Below are 21,567 nucleotides of genomic sequence, written 5' to 3'. Positions count from 1 at the left end.
AATAGTTCAAAGCAATAGTAACTGGTTATGGACTAGACTCTTTCAAATGTACTCAATCTATTCAGTCTCATCAGGAGGTAATGATTGGCAATACTCTCATTCTGAAACTCAGTCTGGTGTTCAGGCCCTGAGATTATGAACTACATTTACAGTCCAAAATAAAGTGCAAAACAAAGGAAGAGGTCTATTATGGGCTGTTTTCCCTTGAGGGCAAGGGCCATGCTTCTATCACCTACTAGTGCTATAAGCCTAGCACCCAACAGGCAATTAAAAAAATGTGCATACCTGACAAGCAAACAATACCAAAAAAATAAAATAATAAAATTACAATGAAAGCCATAAGGAAAATTCTAATGGTCTCACTAGTTTGCATTTATTAGGTGCCTTGAATTCATAGCTAAACACATAGGTAAATCAGAGGCCTATGATTCTTTCCATAGGTCCTTCAATAGGGAAATTTCCACAATAAGGTCTTTCTACCCTTTCTAACAGTCGATTTCTTTATATAAATTTTACCTCAAAAAAAAAAAACTGTAAACACAATAAATTTTAGTTAACAAACATACTCATTTGGGGGAAGCATAATGATGTTTGTGATTTACTTTGAAATACATCAAAAAATAAGATGGCTTGAAGAATGGTATGAGGAATAGATAAATATGTGCCAAAGGAAGCATAGTAATCTGTTAAATGGCAGAATCTAGATGAAATTATGCAGGTGTTCACTGCAAACTGATTTCAATTTTTCTATGTTGGAGAATTTTCATAACAGGTACTGGGAAAAAGACAAACTCTTATACTTAGCAAATTAAAAAACTAATATAAAAAGAATATGAAAAAATTTGTATTATATAGTGAAAGTTATTATAATAAAAAAAGAGTTCATCCCAATTTTTAACTCAAGAACCCTATAAGATAAATGGAAAAAGATATTAACAAAATGAAAATAGGAAAAAAAATGCATGAAAAATATTCAGTTACTTCTAACTAAAAAAATTAAAAATAAATCAAACCTGCAATACCATTTTATGCTATTTTGTTAGGAAAATTAAAGCACATGTCCACAAGCACACATACAACTCTGGCAAGGATGCAGTGCAAATGGTACACTCATCCACAACTGGCAACCTCCACAATAAAAAAGCCTGTTTGGGAAGCAATTTGGCATCCATAAGGCACAGCACCTATCTGTCCTTTGACTTGGTGGTCCCAATTTTTAGAATATGAATTGTATTAGTCAAATGAAGCCAAAAGATGTTCACTGCAGTGTTACCTAAGAAAGGATTAAACTATGAACAACCTAAATGGCCCTCAAGAGAAGAAAGATTTAGCAAACGATGACACATCAGTATAATGGAATATGACAGAGACATCTCAAAAATGACAATAACAAAAGCTTATATGGAAATACTTAAAGTGTTCATCACACACAATCAAACAGGAAACTATAACTGATTGTTAAGCTACAAGAATAAATCAAATGTGCATTGACACTGTAAAGGGACATGAATAATTAATAAAAATGACATGCTATTATCTGAGAGGATTGTGGATGATTTCTAAAGTTTTGTTTAATCTTTCTGATACATCTTTCAATTAAAATGAAATTAAACAGCCCGTTTCAAGACTGTCTACTCACAGTGCTGAGTTTGCTGCAAATGATGAGTATCCGGCGTTCGTACAGCATACTGGCATACAGATGTAACATGTTGTTTACATCCACAGCCACAAAATATTCTGTCAGATTTCTCTAGGAGAAAGAAGAAGGGGAGGTTTGTGGCTTATTTTCTTTGTTCTTATTAGAAACAGTATCTAACAGAATCTAATAATCAGAAAGTATACTTCCCTCTTCCCCTGTCCTAGTCTTTCTCCCTGGAAGACCAGATCTCAGTCACATGTAAATCATGAAACGTGAAGTTGGAACAGAATTTAGAGATGAAGTAGTCTGAGCAACCACACCTCTGAATGGTGATTACAGTCTACAACGTGAGGTCACAGGCAACACTTTCAGTTCTGAAAGGTGAGCAGGACAAGAAGTCTGCAATCTCACAAATGAGGAAATCAAGGCAAGAGAGAGGTACCGAGATCAAAAAACCTAATGACTGGTAAAGACAGGAAGGAAATGGCAATCCACTCCAGGACTATGGCCTGGAAAATCCCATGGACAGAGGAGCATGGTAGGCTACAGCCCATGGGGTCGCAAAGAGTCGGACACGACTGAGCGACTTCACTTCACAGCTCTAATGCGAGGTCCTAGAACTTTCCCAATGCACCATGCCATATGTATAAGCAAAAGAAAGTACCCAGGGACCAAAATGCTTCTGGCATACAGCCTGTTTTTGTCCAACAGGCTCCCCCCGCAAAGGCCGGGCATGCTCCTCTCCAGTCATCGCTGCTGGGGTCCCCCTTCTCCACAGTTTACATTCTCTAAAACGGCTCAGCTGGAAGTAAAGCAATTTTCAAGATCTACAATTTCCAGGTATTTCACTCAAAAGACGGGAAAAACCATTGAAAACAAGCAGCAGCAAGTTGTGACAACGCAGTGTTTTAAACTAGCTTTTGTCTGTAGCCTGGGCTTCATTCCTTTAATTAGTACTATAGATTGGTACTCTGCAGATTTCAGAAAAAAAAGTAATGTGTTTCATTTCTGCAACCCTTTCTATACCCACCTGACTTTAATAATACACATGAATATGCTAATTTCTTTAGTGTTACGGGTTTTCAATGCCATACAATATAATCCTCTGAAAATGAAAGGGGTTGGAGAGGGAAGGAACACTATTGCCAGGGGTTGCAGTTTATAATGATGAAAGATCCATAACCCATAAATTCAAGTAAACCAGGTGGATTTTATATGCAAAATAGCATAAAGTGCTTTTCAACAATATTATGGGTTGGGAATAAGAATGGGCACTTATCTTATGATTTATGATTGTTTGATTTGAGTACCAGTTTAACTATTGACCTTTGTAAATAAAGCATGCGTGAATTAACAGGTCCCCATACTGACTACCTACCAAATACCAGGCACTGGACCAGGTACTCTTGGCGGTGTAATTTTAAGCACTCTTCACAAAAACCCAATGAGGTATTATTCTTTCCAACATATAGATAAATTAAGTCTGGGAGAGAGTAGTAACTGCTCAAGTTACTACTGGACCCCAATGCAACACCATAGCCCATATACTTTCTCTTATATTACACTGTCCCTCTTAAATACTTTTAAACATCCACAACATACAATGCTTTACATATATTATTTCACTCATCTTGAAGCCACTCCTTGGACAAATATCTCTTCTGCGTGTGTGTATCCAGACATGTCTGACTCTTTGTGACCCTACGGGCTCTAGCCTGCCAGGCTCCTCTGTCCATGGGATTTCCCAGGCAAGAATACTGGAGTGGGTTGCCATTTCCTCTTCCAGGAGATCTTTCTGATCCAGGGATCAAACCCACATATTGTGCGGCCCCTGCACTGGGAGGCAGATTCATTACCACTGAGCCACCTGGGAAGTTTTATTATCATCTCTACATACAGATAAGAAAACAGAGGTACAGAGGAGTAACTTGACCAAGGTCATACAGTAAGTGGATAAGGCATTGTTCAGTCTTGGGTAGGTTTGTCTCTAAATCTGTGCTTTTTTTCTTTACTGTTGCTGTTGTTCAGTCACTAAGTTGTGTCCAACTCTTTGTGACCCCATAAACTGCAGCACACCAGGCTTCTTTGTCCATCACTATCTCCCTGAATTTCCTCAAATTACATTGTTTTTTTTTTCTTTATACACCACTAAAAATAGTGGATAAAAATCTATATTTGGACAGAACAATGCAGGATCAAAGTATGGCCAAAGAAAAAGTGTTTTTGTTAAAAACTGTTATTCTATTTACTGAGTAATCCTTATGTGCCAGACAATAGGTACTTTACCTATTTTCTCTCTAATCTTCTCAACAACCCTGAGAAAGGCATTATCATCTCCATTTTATAGATGGGAAAACTGAGGCTCAGGAAGGTTAAACAGTCTTCCAAAGGTCACCCAGCTAGAAAGGGCCAAGCTTCCAAACCAAGTTTCCTGAACCCCAAACTCTGGCTCTAACCACCATAGCAATTTGCCTCTTAACAAACTTGAAAAACAAAATAAGCAAGAAAGCCAGTTGGAATTGGTCAACAAGTGTATCTCTTGCCCAGTGGACTGAGGAGTGCTGAGCTAATGAAGCCAGGGTAGGGTTTGTTCTGAAGAGTGACACGGCAGAGCTATTCTCGCAAACAAAATACAAGGCCCTCAGCTGAGCATTTCAGTCAAAAGCTTAACTGCTGATGAATTACATGCATTTTTCTTTTAGGAGAGGATGGAAGTAAAAAGAAAATAGAAATGAGGAGCTTAAAGAAGGCCAGAAAGCCCATTAGCACTTTTGACAGATCCAAAGATAACTCTGAAGCCACCAAAACGTGGCCTCAAGAGTCTGCCAAGAAGCTTCACGCTGGGTAGAAATATGTTACACAGCTTGCCGTCCAAATAGGGAGACACAGCGTCAGAGACAAATCCTGTGCCTTATTTTGGTGGGAGAAAAAAAAATCACAAGGATACTTTTGTGGATGGGGAAGGGAACATTTCTGAAATAAAAACACCACTTGGTTGAGGCATAACCCCCAACCCAATCAGGTTCTGAAGGATTCAGGTGCTTGTTCCAAAAACTCTACACAGGTATGTTAAAAATATGTAACATTTAACCAAATTCTCTCTAAACTGTCATGTACTTTTTTTGGTATTTCTCATCCCATCTGTGCTGATTACCAAGATATTTGTGTCTAAACAGAAGCTGTCTTTCTTATCTGCTTCCTCCCTGCCTCTTTCCTTCTGGGACACCACCCGCCTCAGCAGTGGGGAGTGGGTGGGATTGGCCACAGCCCTGGGAACCTCGCTCAGCCCTGGGAGCACCTGTGGGGCAGAGCAGACCTTGGGAACACCTGGAGGGAGCCCTTGCGGTTCCCACCAAGCCTCATCTCAGAAGAAAACCCCTCAGAGAGAGGGGCCTCCTTCCCCCTGCCTTTAAGCATCTGGTGGCTTAAGCTACAGCAACCCTCAATTTCTCAAACCTGTCATGCTTTTCACACCCCTAGGCCTTTACTTCCATTGCTTCCTCCACCTGGAATGCTTTTCCCTTCCTTAAGGACACCCATTTACTTTTCAAGACCCAGCTCAAATGTCACCTCCTCCTGAAAGGTTTCCTCAACTCCTCATTTTTCAAGCTGCCCTTTGTGCTTCCATGACAATCTGTCTCTATCATATAATCACTCAGTTACAAGTATGTTTTTGCCACCAGACTGACATCCCTTTGGGTGAAATGACATATCCCATAATCTAGCAGTTTGATGAAAGAGGGAATCAATGAGTGGAGAAAGCCACTGACTGAAGACTACGGCTCATTAGCTCAGGTGTGAGCAGGGAGGTGTAAGAGAAACACGAGGGCTTGGATGGTGTGTTAGGAAGAATGCAGCACTTGACTTCAGAAAACCTCGGTCTGAATTGGATGAAGTGATCAATTACTTAGTCATGATGAAGGGCCCACAGGAAAAGAATTGACATTGGAGACTCACAAAACCAGGCAAGGTAGCTTTAAAAGCCATCTGAAGCTACATTATTTAAAATGTAAAGAAATAGGCAGTTTGTTCGTCAAGTAACTAGGGCAGGGGGTAAGGAGAACTGTACACAGAGGCAGGTGCACATGTCACAGCTAGATCAACCATATTTCTCGGATAGGTAAGAACACAGTATAGGGAGTGTGGAATAAGAAAAGAAGGCTTCCGTGGCAAGTAGTCCTGTGTCAGGACTGCAGCCAGAACATATTGTGAGCTTGTATTTATAAAATACACAGGTATTTTATACCTGTGTATAAAATACACAGGTATGCCACTTTCTCCCAGCACTTGGCTTCAGTGGAATTAAGTCTTCAGTCTTCCACTTCTGTCTCCTATAATCAGCTAGTCAACAAATACTGATGACTCCTACTAAGTGCTTAGTAAACCCTGGGAGCTGTGCCCACAGAGATTAACTAAACATGATCCCCACTTTCCACAAGTGGCACTGGACCCAGAAACCTGGTATGCCAAGAACTGTCAGTTCAGTCGCTCAGTCATGTCCGACTCTTTGCAACCCCATGGACTGCAGCATGCCAGGCTTAGAACTCTGATGCTGGCTAAACATGCTCCACAGCTGGCTGAGAAGGGAAGATTCAGCTCTGCCAGATGGATATGAGGTGAAGGCTGGGGAAGACTTGACATAGGAGAAGACACTTGCTCTAGGCCTCCAACAAGGGGTTCACTCAGGGCACGCGGGAGAAGCATGTTCCAGCCAGAGGCAAGAGGGAGAGAGCGGCTCTACGCAGGTCAGTGGAGTGAAGGGCAGGATGCAGGGCAGGGAATGTGCTGGGGTAGAGAAGCTGGGTTCAGAGCCTATGGGAGCCTAGACTTTCCTCACAGCTAACAGGGAGCTGCGGAAGGATTAGGACATAAGCATATCTGTGCTGCAGAAGAATCTCCCTAGAGGTCCTGTGGAGGATGTACAGGAGGGGGCAAGCAGCTAACAGGTGCTACTGCCATATTCAGGGAGAGAATGAATAAAACAAGTTATTCAAATAAAAACTTTGCATATGGATGTCACAGATCTCTGTAAACTGGAATCCAGGACTTGATAATGGTTAGACTTGAGAGGGGGTTGGCAGGATCTGGGACAAGCCCCTGAATTCCAGGTTCCTGTGCTCCACATCTGTCCACTTGCCTGACAAGTTTTTTTTTAAGGGAAAGTCCAGCCTTTTGATGAAGAATCAACTGTCCTTCTAAAGAACCACCAATGCTGTCAAACAAAGTGTACCCCTAGTCTTGGGCCTAGTGTCCTGGGTTATAATGTCATCATGGCTAAGCCAATTATCAATTATCAGGGAACAACCACCTCCTTTATTCCCTGATAATTACTCTTCCATGTGACTCATCTTCTAGAAAAGGAAAACCTTGCTTAGAGGGACTGCTTCCCAGTGTCTATGCTCAAAAGGGCTGAGTCTTCTCAGTGCCAGTATGTTTTTTAGGCTTAAGGAAGAACAGTCCTTTTATATTCATGGAGTTTAAGCATTATTTCAGTTGCATATAGTTATGTGCCTCTGAGCATCCTCCTTTATGTCTAGCGTTTATTAAATGGGCCCAATATATAGGGTTAAGAAGCAGGGACACAAAGTTGACCACTTCCCAGGCTGAATGGGGCTCAGTTCTGAGGAAGGTCTCTGGTTAACAGAGACAGAGCAGCCTGGAAGTTAAGCTTCAAAAGAGGCATGTGCTGCACAAGTTCCTTAGACTCTCCAGGCTTTTCATCTCCACAAAGCAACAGCGGCGAAGAACCCTTCCAGCTCTAACTCTCTGTGGCTCTAAATCCAGACAAAGAAGAGAGGAAGACACCTGGCAGAACACCATTTCCCCCAGGAGAAGCCCCATAATGGCTGCTGCCTGCTAGCTGTCCCTGCTGGTTGCAGTACCAATCCAGGTGGCTGGGGACTTCAGGCTCACTGTGATCCACGCCCCGGGTGAGGAAGCAGGTGGGGATGGGTGTGGTGATCAGGGGTGGGGAATGGGGGGTGGGTGCAATGAGCCTCAGGATGGAAGGGGATACAGTGGAGCTTAGAGAAAAAGCGTCTTAGGTTCAGTACCTTAGGGAAATGAGATAATCCCCAAACCAAAGAACAGACTCTAAGCTGGGTACTCCTTGGAGCCTTTGAAACAGATGCTAGTCCGCCCCACGGTCTGTCATTTTATTAGTCTTTGTCACTCTCAGCTTCATACACAGTATAGATGATAAAGACTTACTGTACTATGTCTGGAAGAGACAGTTCAAGAAGCTGGTTTTGCCCAGGGAACTTATTTCCTGAAACAGCTCCTGCTCAGATTATTTTACCATAATGTAAATCTTTAAAATCCTCAATTTTTAAAAAAGAATTTAGGTTACTTTAGTTGTGTAGGATTCTTAAAAAGGAATTATAAATTTGGATTCTAAAATAATCAGTTTGAGAAAGAATCCCACACACTCACATAAGCAATCAAGTCAGAGAAGTATATTATAGGAAAGAAAGCAGAGTTTACCCAGAGGTCAACTTTATCCCTCTGTGTGAATGGAAAAACCATTAGAATAAACAATTACCTGACAACTCTTAATAGCAACAATGGAATTCTCTATAATCTCAGGACTTGATAATAGGTCTCCTACTACCACCTCAACTTTGTTTATTTTTGAAAGTCACAACGAGTTCATAAATCTTTTCTATATCATGGTGCATCTTTTGACAAAGCGGAGTCTGGCCAATGTTATATGTAACTGTCCATTTTAAATGCTTTCCTCGCATCATTAACCACTTGGAATGACACAGGCCAGATAATCAAGACAGGTTTGTTTAATATTCTAAAACAAGGTCTATATGATTATCCATTAATCAAAAGTAAACTTCAAAACCTGGCCACTAAAAAAATCCCTTATACAGCCAGTTTAAAAAGTAATTATTAATACGTATTTGTTTGTGATCTGTGACTTTTTAAAAAACGCAGGTCAACCGTTTAAAATTTATAAAAATTTATGCTCATTTAATTACTGCCTGTATAAAATTCACTCCTACATGTGTTAGCTTGATAGACAGAAAAAACCCTGAAGAGCAATTACATAGTGATAGTTTTTCAGTGAAAAGGAAGAAAATATTTTTACACAGAAACTGAAGAAATAATGAGAATTAACTTCAACAGGGATCTGAAAATGGAAAGAATTAATTTTCTACATTTGCTTTTCATTAACATCTTGCAGACTCACTGGCCCAAAAGCCAAGTGAAAGGAACTGTTATTTTTCCTTCTCCTGAGAGTGACTGCATTGCTCATTCATTCAATCATTTCATAAATGTACACTGAATATCTACTCTGTTTTAGGTACAGTGTTAATAACGGAGATTCACTGCTGAAAAAATACTGACCCCTGTCCATATGGAAGCAGAAACTAAACACATAGTCACACGATTAATTATATAATTTACACTTAGGATGAATGATTTCTTAGGAAGGTACTGGGAGCCATGCAGTGGAGGGCCAGGACCCAGCAGCATCTCGGTGCTAGAATCAGACTGACCCAAATGTGACTGGCTGGGTGGCTAGGGGCAAGTTACTTTACATCTCTGGGCTTCGTTTCCTCTGCAGAATAGGGATAACAACCACACTGTAAGGTGGCTGTGAAGATGTCATGATATAACAAATATTAATAGTACCTGATCTGATCCATGGTGGGTGTTCAACCAGTACTACCTCCTTTGTCTCTCATGTTAATCCTTCCCTGAAATCGTCCAAAGAATAGGATTATCTGGTGACAGAATCAAGTTTCATACCCCCATCCTTTTACCCGTTTCTTGTTCTCTTAGTTCAGTATGTTCGTAAGAGGAGACAAACATATAGTATACACAACACCTTCCACATGACAGGCACGAGTGTCCTGGACTCCATTCCTTGTACCATTTCCAGTCAACAGTGGGTGCTAAGAGGCTTTCGTAGCCAAACATACACTCCATGAGAAGTGTTGATCTTCACAGCCAGTAATGTCAGCAAAAACCGAGACAAGACAAGCTCCAAGAAGTAATGCACCTAGCCCTCCACAGCAACTCAAGAGAGGTTAAGGCTAGAATTAAAAGAGAGCCAAAGGATGAAGGGAAAGGAAGGATCATCAAAAGCAGTATCTCTGTTGCACCAGGCATTGAACTTGGAACTTTACATGTAATACTTCATTTGTTCCTCCCATTTTGCTTTATTAGACGAGGACGCTAGAGAATATAAGTATCTCAAAATCCCCAGAGTGGTACAGCCCAGTGTTTGGCTGTCTCCAAAACTCATGTTCTTTCCACCAGCAGACTACATCATATTAACAACTCCTTCGTTATTGCTTGTTTCAATTTGCAATGCAGCAATTTAGTCATTTTAAATTAATCCTTGAAAAATCACCAAGAGAGTAAAATGCAAATTTCAACATGGCTAGAGCTCAACAGTGAGTCTATGTCAAAAATCACACAAATTGGTCCTACATAAGTTCAGATTCTCCTTAGAGGAAAAGCTTTCCTGCTTCATTTCATACTTGAAATAGGAAAAACCATTTCTTTTCCTTTTTCCTCATAAATATCAAAAGTCAACCATACGGAGGCAGGGGGGTATAATGGAAACAAAATGCTTTGGTTCCTTACAAACCCGGGTCACTACACCCCATTTGGAAGCAGACCTTGGGCTCTAACCTCAGGCCTGTGAGTCCTGGGTCCCCACATGTAAAATGAGGCTCACGTCTACCTCTCACAGAGTAGCTGTAAGGATTTAAATGGAACCATGTATGTTAGGAGGCTGGCAGATTGTTTTTATTATTCCTGCTTAGAAACAAACAAGGCCAGCCTTTTACTGGTTTGCAAAGGAGGATTTAGAGGACAATGGGTCATATGCAGGGAATTGGTTCATTAGTGGCAAAATCAGCAGAGGGAATGCAAATTTTTTTTTTTAATGGTGGGGGCAGGGGAGGTGGCATACAGTGCGGAAAGGAATTGGAGGTGGGGCTAAGAAAAAGATGAAGTTTTTTTTCCTACACTATTTTTAATCTTAGCAATTGTGGTTTTGAAAATTGAGAAATTACCAGGACTTTCAGGTACCTTACAGTTCTTAAGGAATTCGCAGTCCTTAAAATTAAAAAATTAAAAGATGAATTTAACTTAGGCGATGACTGCTATTATAACATTATTTATAATAGCAGAACATTAGAAACAATCTAAATGTCTATTAATAGGTGAAGCATAGTTAAAACATGAGGGCATTTCCATGGATTTAACACATGTATTTGCTTTTCTCTCTCCTGATACCATGCAACTATCAGCCCTCAGCCAGGAAAAGTCACAATGATATAATTTTGAGAGGCATAAACCTCAAAGAACAGGAGAAAAGAGAGTAATGGAAGAGAGATGTCAAAATTTTTGGAAGCCAGATGTTATTAAAGAAATGGTTCTTAACCTGGGTCATTCAGCCCCAGTGAACTTTTAGCAATGTCTGGAGACACAGTCATCACAGGTGGAGATGTTGGTACCATCTTACAATGGATAGAGCTCAGGGATGCTGTTGAACACCCTGCAACATACAAGACAACCCTAAACAACAAAGAATGATCTGGTCCAGGGTATCAAGAGTATCAATCAAGGTTGAGAAACTAGAGAAGACTGAGTTGGCAGCCCAGAAAAGTCTGGGACCAGGGCAGAGGGCAGCAAGTATCCAGCCCAACTCACATCACAGAACTCTAGAAAAGTTCAGGAACTGGAGACATCCAGGACCTCTAAAGGCTAAGGGAAGAGTGCCAATAAAAATAAGAGTATTCAGTCCCAAGATACTCCTCTCCCAGCTCACTCAGCTAGTCAACTAGCCTTTTGGCACCCTTCCTGAGCGATAAATGTTTACTTTCTGGTAACCAGAAAGACTTGGGAACACTAGGTACAGCTGAGCACAGGGGATAAATAATTAAATAAAAATAGGAGAGGTGCTTAAAGTATACATGCTAAATGTTCATATTCTATAAGCTACCACCCTACTTGGCTTCCAGAACACCTGTAATAAAGCTTACACTATTGGCAAGAGAAAACCGACTGGTCCAAAAGGAAAGATTTTGATATGATCATTAATATCTAAATAATAGCCAATTTCAATGTCTTCCCCTCTGTGACCCAACTATTCCATCAAGTAGATGAATATTTAATTTCTAGTTTTATTTCATTGTAATAAAAGACAGTGGCCTGTGAAAATCTGAGTTTTCCTATTTTGAATTCTTCAGTGCAATCTAGCACATAATCAATTTTCATAAATGTTCCAGGTCACATCCCTGGTTTCTGCTCTTTCTATAGGACTTTTCCAGTTTGAGGGGGGTTTCTTCACTGTCTATACCTTATTGACTGCTCAATAATCATCTCCTTTAAATTGCAGAAATTCCTCAAATTTTCTAGTTCATGGTGGCTCCTTCTGCCATTAAGTGGACATTTTTCTCCTTAATTTTATAGTTCTTTTGTCATTTCAATGGAATTTTGAGGGAGATAAAAGGTTAAATTATGGGCTCACAGGGTAGCAAAGTATATGAGAATTCATTTTCTAGTATCAAAAAGATTAATGTTTAAATTCCAATTCTACCACTTCTTGAAATAATATTCAGCCTTAAAAAAGAAGGAAATTCTGATATGCTACAGCATGGATGAGCCACAAATGCATTATGCTAAGTGAAATAAACCAAACACAAAAGGACAAGTATTATATGACTCTCCTTAAATGAAGTGCCTAGAGTAGTCAAATTCATACAGTCAGAATAGTGGTTGCCAGGTGATGGGAGGAAAAGGGAAGTGAGTTGTTTAAAGAGTTGGTTTCAGCTGGGAAAGATGAAAAAATTCTGGAGATGGATGTTGGTGACACTTGCACAATAATGTAAATGTGTTCACCAATGAAATTATATATTTAAAAGAGGGTTAAAACAGTAAATTTTATGTTATGTATATTTTGCCACAAGTTAAAAAAATAATTGAGTGCCTTAGTGGTAGTGATTCTGTATTTAACTCTACATAGTACTATGTACAGTTCAAGTAAAATATTTTGAAATATGTCTTAAGACTAGACTAGCTATGTGATTCAGCTTGTTCAGGGGGCAAATATTACCCTCTGCTGTCTCAGACTCAAGTTCATTGCTACGTTTTTAAGAGACAGGGGTGGGGGTCCTTACACTTTTATCCACAAATCCTTTACTTTCTTAAAAGTGAATTAAAAAATGTAGTAGGAGCACAATTCTACTTGAGTATATCTACCCTAATTAAAAAAAAAGATCTTCACGACCAAGATAATCACGATGGTGTGATCACTCACCTAGAGCCAGATATCCTGGAATGTGAAGTCAAGTGGGCCTTAGAAAGCATCACTACGAACAAAGCTAGTGGAAGTGATGGAACTCCAGTTGAGCTATTTCAAATCCTGGAAGATGATGCTGTGAAAGTGCTGTACTCAATATGCCAGCAAATTTGGAAAACTCAACAGAGGCCACAGGACTGGAAAAGGTCTGTTTTCATTCCAATCCCAAAGAAAGGCAATGCCAAAGAATGCTCAAACTACCGCACAATTGCACTCATCTCACATGCTAGTAAAGTAATGCTCAAAATTGTCCAAGCCAGGCTTCAGCAATATGTGAACCGTGAACTTCCAGATGTTCAGGCTGGTTTTAGAAAAGGTAGAGGAACCAGAGATCAAATTGCCAACATCCGCTGGTTCATAGAAAAAGCAAGAAAGTTCCAGAAAAACACCTATTTCTGCTTTATTGACTATACCGAAGCCTTTGACTGTGTGGATCACAATAAACTGTGGAAAATCCTTCAAGAGATGGGAATACCAGACCACCTGACTTGCCTCTTGAGAAATCTGTATGCAGGTCAGAAGCAACAGTTAGAATTGGACATGGAACAAAAGACTGGTTCCAAATAGGAAAAGGAGTACATCAAGGCTGTATATTGTCACCCTGCTTATTTAACTTCTATGCAGAGTACATCATGAGAAACGCTGGGCTGGAAGAAGCACAAGCTGGAATCAAGGTTGCTGGGAGAAATATCAATAACCTCAGAAATGCAGATGACACCACCCTTATGGCAGAAAGTGAAGAGGAACTCAAAAGCCTCTTGATGAAAGTGAAAGTGGAGAGTGAAAAAGTTGGCTTAAAGCTCAACATTCAGAAAACTAAGATCATGGCATCTGGTCCCATCACTTCATGGCAAATAGATGGGGAAACAGTGGAAATAGCGTCAGACTTTATATTGGGGGCTCCAAAATCACTGCAGATGGTGATTGCAGCCATGAAATTAAAAGACGTTTACTCCTTGGAAGGAAAGTTATGACCAACCTAGACGGCATATTAAAAAGCAGAGACATAACTTTGCCAACAAAAGTCCGTCTAGTCAAGGCTATGGTTTTTCCAGTGGTCATGTATGGATGTGAGAGTTGGACTGTGAAGAAAGCCGAGCGTGGAAGAATTGATGCTTTTGAACTGTGGTGTTGGAGAAGACTCTTGAGAGTCCCTTGGACTGCAAGGAGATCCAACCAGTCCATTCTAAAGGAGATCAGTCCTGGGTTTCTTTGGAAGGAATGATGCCGAAGCTGAAACTCCAATACTTTGGCCACCTCATGCGAAGAGTTGACTCATTGGAAAAGACTCCATTGCTGGGAGGGATTGGGGGCAGGAGGAGAAGGGGACAACAGAGGATGAGACGGCTGGATGGCATCACTGACTCGATGGACATGAGTTTGGGTGAACTCCGGGAGTTGGTGATGGACAGGGAGGCCTGGAGTGCTGCAGTTCATGGGGTCGCAAAGAGTTGGACACGACTGAGCGACTGAACTGATCCTAATAAAGAGATCTTCGTACGAGAAGTTCTTTATACAAAAGCATTTTATTTACAAGAAAAAGTAAAACCAACTCAATTCACAACAGCAAAGAAATAGCTAAGTAAACAACACAGCAAATTGAATATTATGCAGTCAAAAAAAATGATTATGAATGAAATGGCAAAATGCTTATATAAGAGGTAATTCTAACTATGTAAATAATACATTCTAAAAAGACTACAATGAGACACCAATATGTTAATAGGTGAGTAATTTGCAAAGTATGAATAATGATTATTTCTTGTCTTTATACTTCTTTATTTTTCAAATATTCTCTATATGGTTTTGCTTTTATAATGTATTGTTTTTATAGTAGGAAAATATACCCCTTTATTTTCTTTCAAAATTAGTAAAAATGAAGAATAAAAATTTAATTCACATCTGCCCAAGTACTTACATTCTCAGGGATGCTGGGAAGTTCTCTGGTATCAGGCACAGTAAAATAAGAATGCTGTAAAGGAAGATAAAAAATATTTATTCCTGAAAAAGTATGCAACAAGCACATCATTCAGAAACCAGGTAAATGATATGAAGATAATTCCTCACTCAACTAAAGAAATAAGCGTTTCACTCATAGAGAATAGTCTAAGGAATATTTTCTTTGGATAATATTGGATTAAAGCCAGATACATTAAATCACCGTTTAGTAGATGGAGTTCTTTTCCATGAGAGAGGAACATCTTTAGGAAATACAAAAGAACAGTTCAAAGAAGTTAAAGGCTAATTTCTCATATGACATTTTCAGGCTACTGAACACATGAAAGCTGCAGACTTCATAATTTATTGTTCACTGAGGCATGTGGACTCCAGGGACCAAATATCACTAGGTTTACTCATGAATGGTCTTTACCAACCAAACCTGCAATTTAATTTCAGCATCTGAGATTATACTCATCTATAAACTGTGGGCCAAATCTGTCCCAAAGGCCCAAGGGATGGTAAGGATAGCTCCAGCCGAGGGACTGCGGCACTGAGACACTGTAGACGGCTAACAGTGGAGAATGTCTCTCAACTACGCGTGCTCTCCAAGTAAGCCTCCTGACTTCCAGTGCAAATTCCAGTGAAGGGAGCTGAATCAGTGGAGTTGAAACCCTGACCTGTTCAGAGAACTTTTAAGGAGACATCTCCATGCATGTAACAAGCATGTGTCTCTGAGTTAAATGAAAATAGGATGAACTGATGACACCTCCTCTGTGCTCCTAAAGACGCAGAGAACAATGGCAAGCAGGAATGGAAAGAGCTTGGTGCTGGCCAATTAAAGAAGGGATTGTGCAAAGGCCAGGAAAGGTCACATACAGAGAATGTCAGCTTAGCCATGGCCTAAGTTCAAACCTAGACCCCCAAGTGACATTTCAGGAAGCTCCCACCCCCCATTCTTGGATAACTACAAAATAAGTAAGTCTCTGGAAAAATGAGTTGCACAGGCTTCCTAAAATGAAAGGCTTCCAATAACAAAAAGGCCAACAATAACATTATAAGCTATTTTTCTAATATTCGGCAGATATTTACGAACATCTGCTACATGGAAGGCTTTACCTTCCAAGTATAAAGTACCACCAGATACTTTATAAACAGTATCTCTAATTTCCACAGGAAAATTTAAGAAATTATCTCCATATTACAAATGGGTAAATTAAGGCTTAGAGAAGTAAAGTGACTTAAGGTCATATAGCTAGTTGGTGACAGAACTAGGATTGAAACCAGGTTTGCATAACCAGAGCTTTGTTCTTTCCATGATAACACACTGTTATACCTGTGCTTTTTATGAGCAAATTATAGCTAAAGCTATTTGAATTAAATAAACTAAAAAGTAAAAAGCAACAAATATTAAAAGATAACTTAAGAAAACACCCTTTGTAGTGCATTATTCCAAAATCTGTGTCTTTGTGCCAAAACATTATATATTAAGGATTACAATAGAGGGGACATAGGTAAACCTATGTCTGATTCATGTTGATATTTGGTAAAAACCAACACAATAAAGAAATTATCCTTCAATTAAAAAAAAAAACCAAACCAGCTCTCCAACAAATACTAAAGGATATTCTCTAGACAGGAAACACAAAAATGGTGTATAAACTCGAACCCAAAACAATAAAGTAAATGGCAACGGGATCATACTTATTAGTAATTACCTTAAACGTAAATGGGTTGAATGCCCCAACCAAAAGACAAAGACTGGCTGAATGGATACAAAAACAAGACCCCTACATATGTTGTCTACAAGAGACCCACCTCAAAACAGGGGACACATACAGACTGAAAGTGAAGGGCTGGAAAAAGATTTTCCATGCAAATTGGGACCAAAAGAAAGCAGGAGTCACAATACTCATATCAGATAAATTAGACTTTAAAACAAAGGCTGTGAAAAGAGACAAAGAAGGTCACTACATAATGATCAAAGGATCAATCCAAGAAGAAGACATAACAATTATAAATATATATCCACCCAACATGGGAGCACCGCAGTATGTAAGACAAATGCTAACAAGTATGAAAGGAGAAATTAACAATAACACAATAATAGTGGGAGACTTTAATACCCCACTCACACTTATGGATAGATCAACTAAACAGAAAATTAACAAGGAAAAAAAAAAACAAACAAACATGTATCTATAAAGCTCACTAAAGCAAAGCACAGTAAAATGAGGTATGGCAATAAAAGGCAAAAAAATAAATAAATAAAATAAAATAAAATAAAAGTATTGTAGTAGAGATCATGTAGCATATTCGTTATGGGAAACTAATTAAGTCAACTCAAGAACAAAGATTAAAATAGTAAAAGTAAAATACAAGGTTAAATTCGATGCCATAAGATACCAAATTTTATACCAAATGGCTAGAAGGCAGTCCCAGGAACTGTTCAGTAACGGCAGTCTACATGGTGATGAAGTCACTGAATAAGGATTAGCACAGTGAGGGAGAAAGGACTGGAACTGCAGAGTCAGCCACTTAATAGTTATGTGATCGTAGGCAATTCCAATTAATAGCTCAGAAGCTATTTTTTTTTTAACCTGTAAATGGGAACTGTTCAGAACAACTGTTCTGAAGAATAAATGTTTTGTATGTTAAGTGTCTAGCATTCCATCAATGGTATTTTAATAGAAAATTATTATCACTATTCTCAACTGTAGGTTTGTATTCCGATTTTTCTCAATCACCTACAGCAGACACACAGAAACACTCTTGTGACTAAAGACAAAAAGTCCAAGACTGTCATTTTATCATCTTTTCAGGCTTTATAATCTAGATGAGACTAACTTTTCAGAAATGAAACACACAGAGAGGAATTCCTTGTGAACAGGAAAAAAAGAAAATATCTGCCTTTACAAATGCAACAGATTGTAAATAGTGAGCCTATGCAATCCCCAAACCAAGTAGTCCCCAGGCTGTCCTTTGAGATTCTGTCTTGCTCCATCGCCCATGAAATGCTGGGACCAGAGGAGGTCAGAAACATTCCTAGAAACCACTGGCATGAAACAGCTGCACCTTCCAACAGTTCTTCCTGCCCCGGCAATGGCTTGTCCTTGAGGCCTGGCAGCCACTCAGGGGAAGGATAAGGCCCTTCCTCCCCAGCAGCTGGTGACCCAGCCCGGCTACTCCCCAGCTACCTGTCGGATGTCATTACAGACTGAAGCAGGGAGATCAAGCTGCTTAGGAAAAGGGACAGAGACAAAGGCAAGGCTGCTCAGCTCTGCAGCAGGGAGTAGGGCAGGTTTAAAGCTCATTTCTTCATCTTTTTCAGACATTCTTCCTTACACAATATTTCTTGGAAAAGGCTTCTTTCCCTCCTCTGCTCCACTGCAATAAGCAAAAGCCTCTACCAATTCCTTCTTTCCTTCCTTTCTTTCAACATTCATGGCCTAGTGGAAAAAAACATAGGCTTGGGTTTAAAAGCCCCAATCTCACTGATTAACCATACGACCTTGGATGGGCAAGTATCTTTTCCTCTCTAAGTCTTAACTATGACATAAGAATGCCAATATCTATTTTTAGAGTTGTTTTAAACATTAGAGATATATACTTGGCATAAATTAGGAACTTGGTATATAGTAGATGTATTATTAGTTATTGGCAGTAATACTGCTTTTAATGTGATCATCATAAAAAACCTTTCCATGTTCATTTTCTTTAAGAGGGCAAATACTGAGATAATTACCATTGACTATCAACACTGTACCTGCTTCTGGTGAAGATGAAAGACAAAACTTTTTAGAACATTCAGACCCTACAACATTGGGGAAAACAGCCCCTGGATAATCAATAGCTGGCCAAAGAGTGTCCATCTGAGAATTCTGAAGAAGGTCATGACTAGCATTTGACCCAGAGAATTACAGTAACTAAAATATGAAAAAAAAAAAAAAACCCTTCTTATCCAACACCTTATCTGATAGATGAGGAAATCGAGGCCCATGAGGTTAAAGGTTTTGATTAAGATCACTCAGGTCATTGGCAAAACTATGACTTGGGGATTGAAATCTCCCAGTTTATAATTCAAAAGCTTTTCTACCCAGACCACATAGCATGTATGTAAGAGAGTTCAAGGAAACAATCTGGCCAGGAACTGTGCTAGGCAGTCTCCATTCTCGTCCTCAAGAGAGGGTGTGCAGTCCAGTGGGGGAGATAGGAAAACAGGTTGTTCCAAAGTGTTGTGACTAAGTACTGCAAAGTGTACAAGATGCTTGGGACAAAAAAAGAAAACCTTACCTAAGCCTTCGGGGGTGTGAGGGGAGGATTTTGCTGGAATAAAAATTTGAGTTGAGTTCTGAAGGATGAGTATGGGTTACCCTGGTAAACAGGGGAAAGGTGGTATTGAAGGTTTGGGGAAGCAGGATGGGCTTCAGCAAAGGCACAGACACAGCAGGGTTGTGTGGGGTCACCGGGTGGAGGAGGCGAAGCATGAGGCAGGGAGCCCCAGGACAGGGGTTGAGGAGGCAAGGGTTGGCTGTCCCATTCCAAGCCCAACACCTGCCATCAGGAGATGCTAGTGATGGAATGATAGACAGGAAGAGAGGAGCATGGGGGCATTTGGGAGCCCTCTCTCATGAAATCATAGAGAAAGAAAGAAATACAACTCCCTGGCCTGTCTTGAGATCTCTAAGTATTTGGGGGTGGGGAAGGTACATATGACAAAAAGACAATCTCATTTGGCTCTTTCTTATTGTTAACAATGGAATGGTTTCTCAGTGATTGCTAATATTCTACCCCCACTTACCACACTGAGATGAACAGACACTCCTGGGTCAGGGATAGGAAGTTTGTACAGAGTTTCAAGAAGCTCATTCCACTGACTCTCCTGAAAGAAATAAAAGGCTTAAGTAACAAAGGCAAGACTGAGCCCTTAGTCAGAGACCTGCAGGGAGGTCTGGGCACACAGTGAACTATGGGCCCTCATGACTGAGGGGGCTGGGGAGGTGCTGGCCCCACAACAGAAATAGGTTTGATATTCAAGTAGAGTTGGACAAAAGACAGTGCTTATGGCTCAATAAAAGAACCAAATAGATCCTCCCACACCAAGTTTGACATTTTCTACTCAGTGAGACACCTACCATGACCGCCTTTTATGGATCATATACCATAAGCTCTCAGCAAATCTATCCTCTCAACTCCATAGCAACAACTTTTAAATGCAAACAATCCCAGCTTACAGGGCGGGGGTGGTAGGGAGAAATAACGATGACACTATAGATCTTGTCTTTATCATCATTACTCTCAATTAATTTTATTGAGTGTTCACCAGATACACACAGCAGCCTCCAATTATGGAAAGTTAAAAATGAACTACTACAACAGCACGCAATAGAGGCTGGTGGCTGTGCATTTTAATTAGAGAAATCGAGCCACAGGATGAAACATAAAGCAGTACAAATTATTCGATTGAAAACAGATTCACCTTTAAAATGCTCAAAAGAACACTGCTTACAGAATCATCCAAAAGCTATTTCTCCCACCCTGTGGAATTCTCTGTGCTGATAAAATAGTAATAAGCTTACATTTGTACCCATTTGGTAGCTGTTTTCAGCCTCACAACTACCTCACTTTACAGACTGAAAACTAAGGCTCCGAAGGGTAAAGCAACTTGACTCAAATCAGCCAGCTGGGAACTGCACAGCCAGAAGCTAACCACAGGTTTTCTGTGTTCAAACCCAGAGCCCTCTCTGCTGTTCACAACTGTCTTTGTTAGTGAATTTAAAGGAGAGGGAAAAGAGGATAAGTCCAGATTAAAATCATGTTTTCAATCTGAATTCATAACTTACTCAAATTTCTCAGAGGGTAGAAATGAACATGTGCAGGCACACAAGTTTAATTTTGCTTTGAAACAATCTCAAACTTACAGAAGAATTTTAGGACATTACAAAAACAACAACAACAACAAAACCCTTTATTTTCCATTTGAGGGTGGATTACCAGTATTATGCCCTGTCATCCATAAACACCAAGGATGTTCTCCTACATAACCACGATCAGGAAATTAACACTGAAACATCATCATCATCTAATCCTCAGATCCTACCAAATGTTGTCAATTATGCCAATAATGCCCTTGATAGCAAAACAATCCAGTTCAGGAACAAGTGCTGCCTTCAGTTGCTATGACCCTAGTTTCTATCAGTCAGGAACAGTTCCTACATTTGTAAGAACTTGACAGTGAAACCAATCACTTTGTAGAATAATGCTCACTTGTCTGATGTTTTCTACTGATTCAGATTTCAATTCATCCCATTTCTGCTGACGCTCACTTTAATCATTTGATTAATTCATCTGATGTCTCTACTGTAAGATCAATCATTCTCCCTCTGTGTTGAGTAAGCATTTTGTGAAGCAATACTTTATGTAAATCAATAGCTTTTTAGTTTCTCTTCACTTTCCACCATAAGGGTGGGGTCACCTGCATATCTGAGGATATCGATATTTCTCCCGGCAATCTTGATTCCAGCTTGTGCTTCTTCCAGCCCAGAGTTTCTCATGATGTACTATGCATATAAGTTAAATAAGCAGGGTGACAATATACAGCATTGACGTATTCCTTTTCCTATTTGGAACCAGTCTGTCGTTCCATGTCCAGTTCTAACTG

General features: G+C 39.9%; 1 protein-coding gene across 27 annotated transcripts in view; it reads right to left on the bottom strand.

Annotated features, from left to right (window-relative positions):
- DENND1A (DENN domain containing 1A) overlaps nt 1-21,567 on the bottom strand; it is a 533,371-nt gene that overhangs the window by 246,320 nt on the left and 265,484 nt on the right. For all 27 annotated transcript variants that reach the window (XM_086325286.1, XM_086325292.1, XM_086325282.1 and 24 more), the window contains 3 exons: nt 19,708-19,788; nt 14,887-14,940; nt 1,640-1,750 (listed from right to left, as the gene is read on the bottom strand). In XM_086325286.1, coding sequence (XP_086181412.1) covers nt 1,640-1,750; nt 14,887-14,940; nt 19,708-19,788 — 246 coding nt within the window. The remainder of the gene's footprint in view (nt 1-1,639; nt 1,751-14,886; nt 14,941-19,707; nt 19,789-21,567) is intronic.

This window comes from Bos grunniens, chromosome 11 (genome assembly GCF_055505025.1).
Source record: "Bos grunniens cultivar Pamir isolate PY7600 chromosome 11, Bosgru_T2T1.0, whole genome shotgun sequence".
NCBI lineage: Eukaryota > Metazoa > Chordata > Mammalia > Artiodactyla > Bovidae > Bos > Bos grunniens.
The sequence above is the reverse complement of the archived record's forward strand: the minus strand, read 5'-3'. Positions and strand labels throughout refer to the sequence as shown.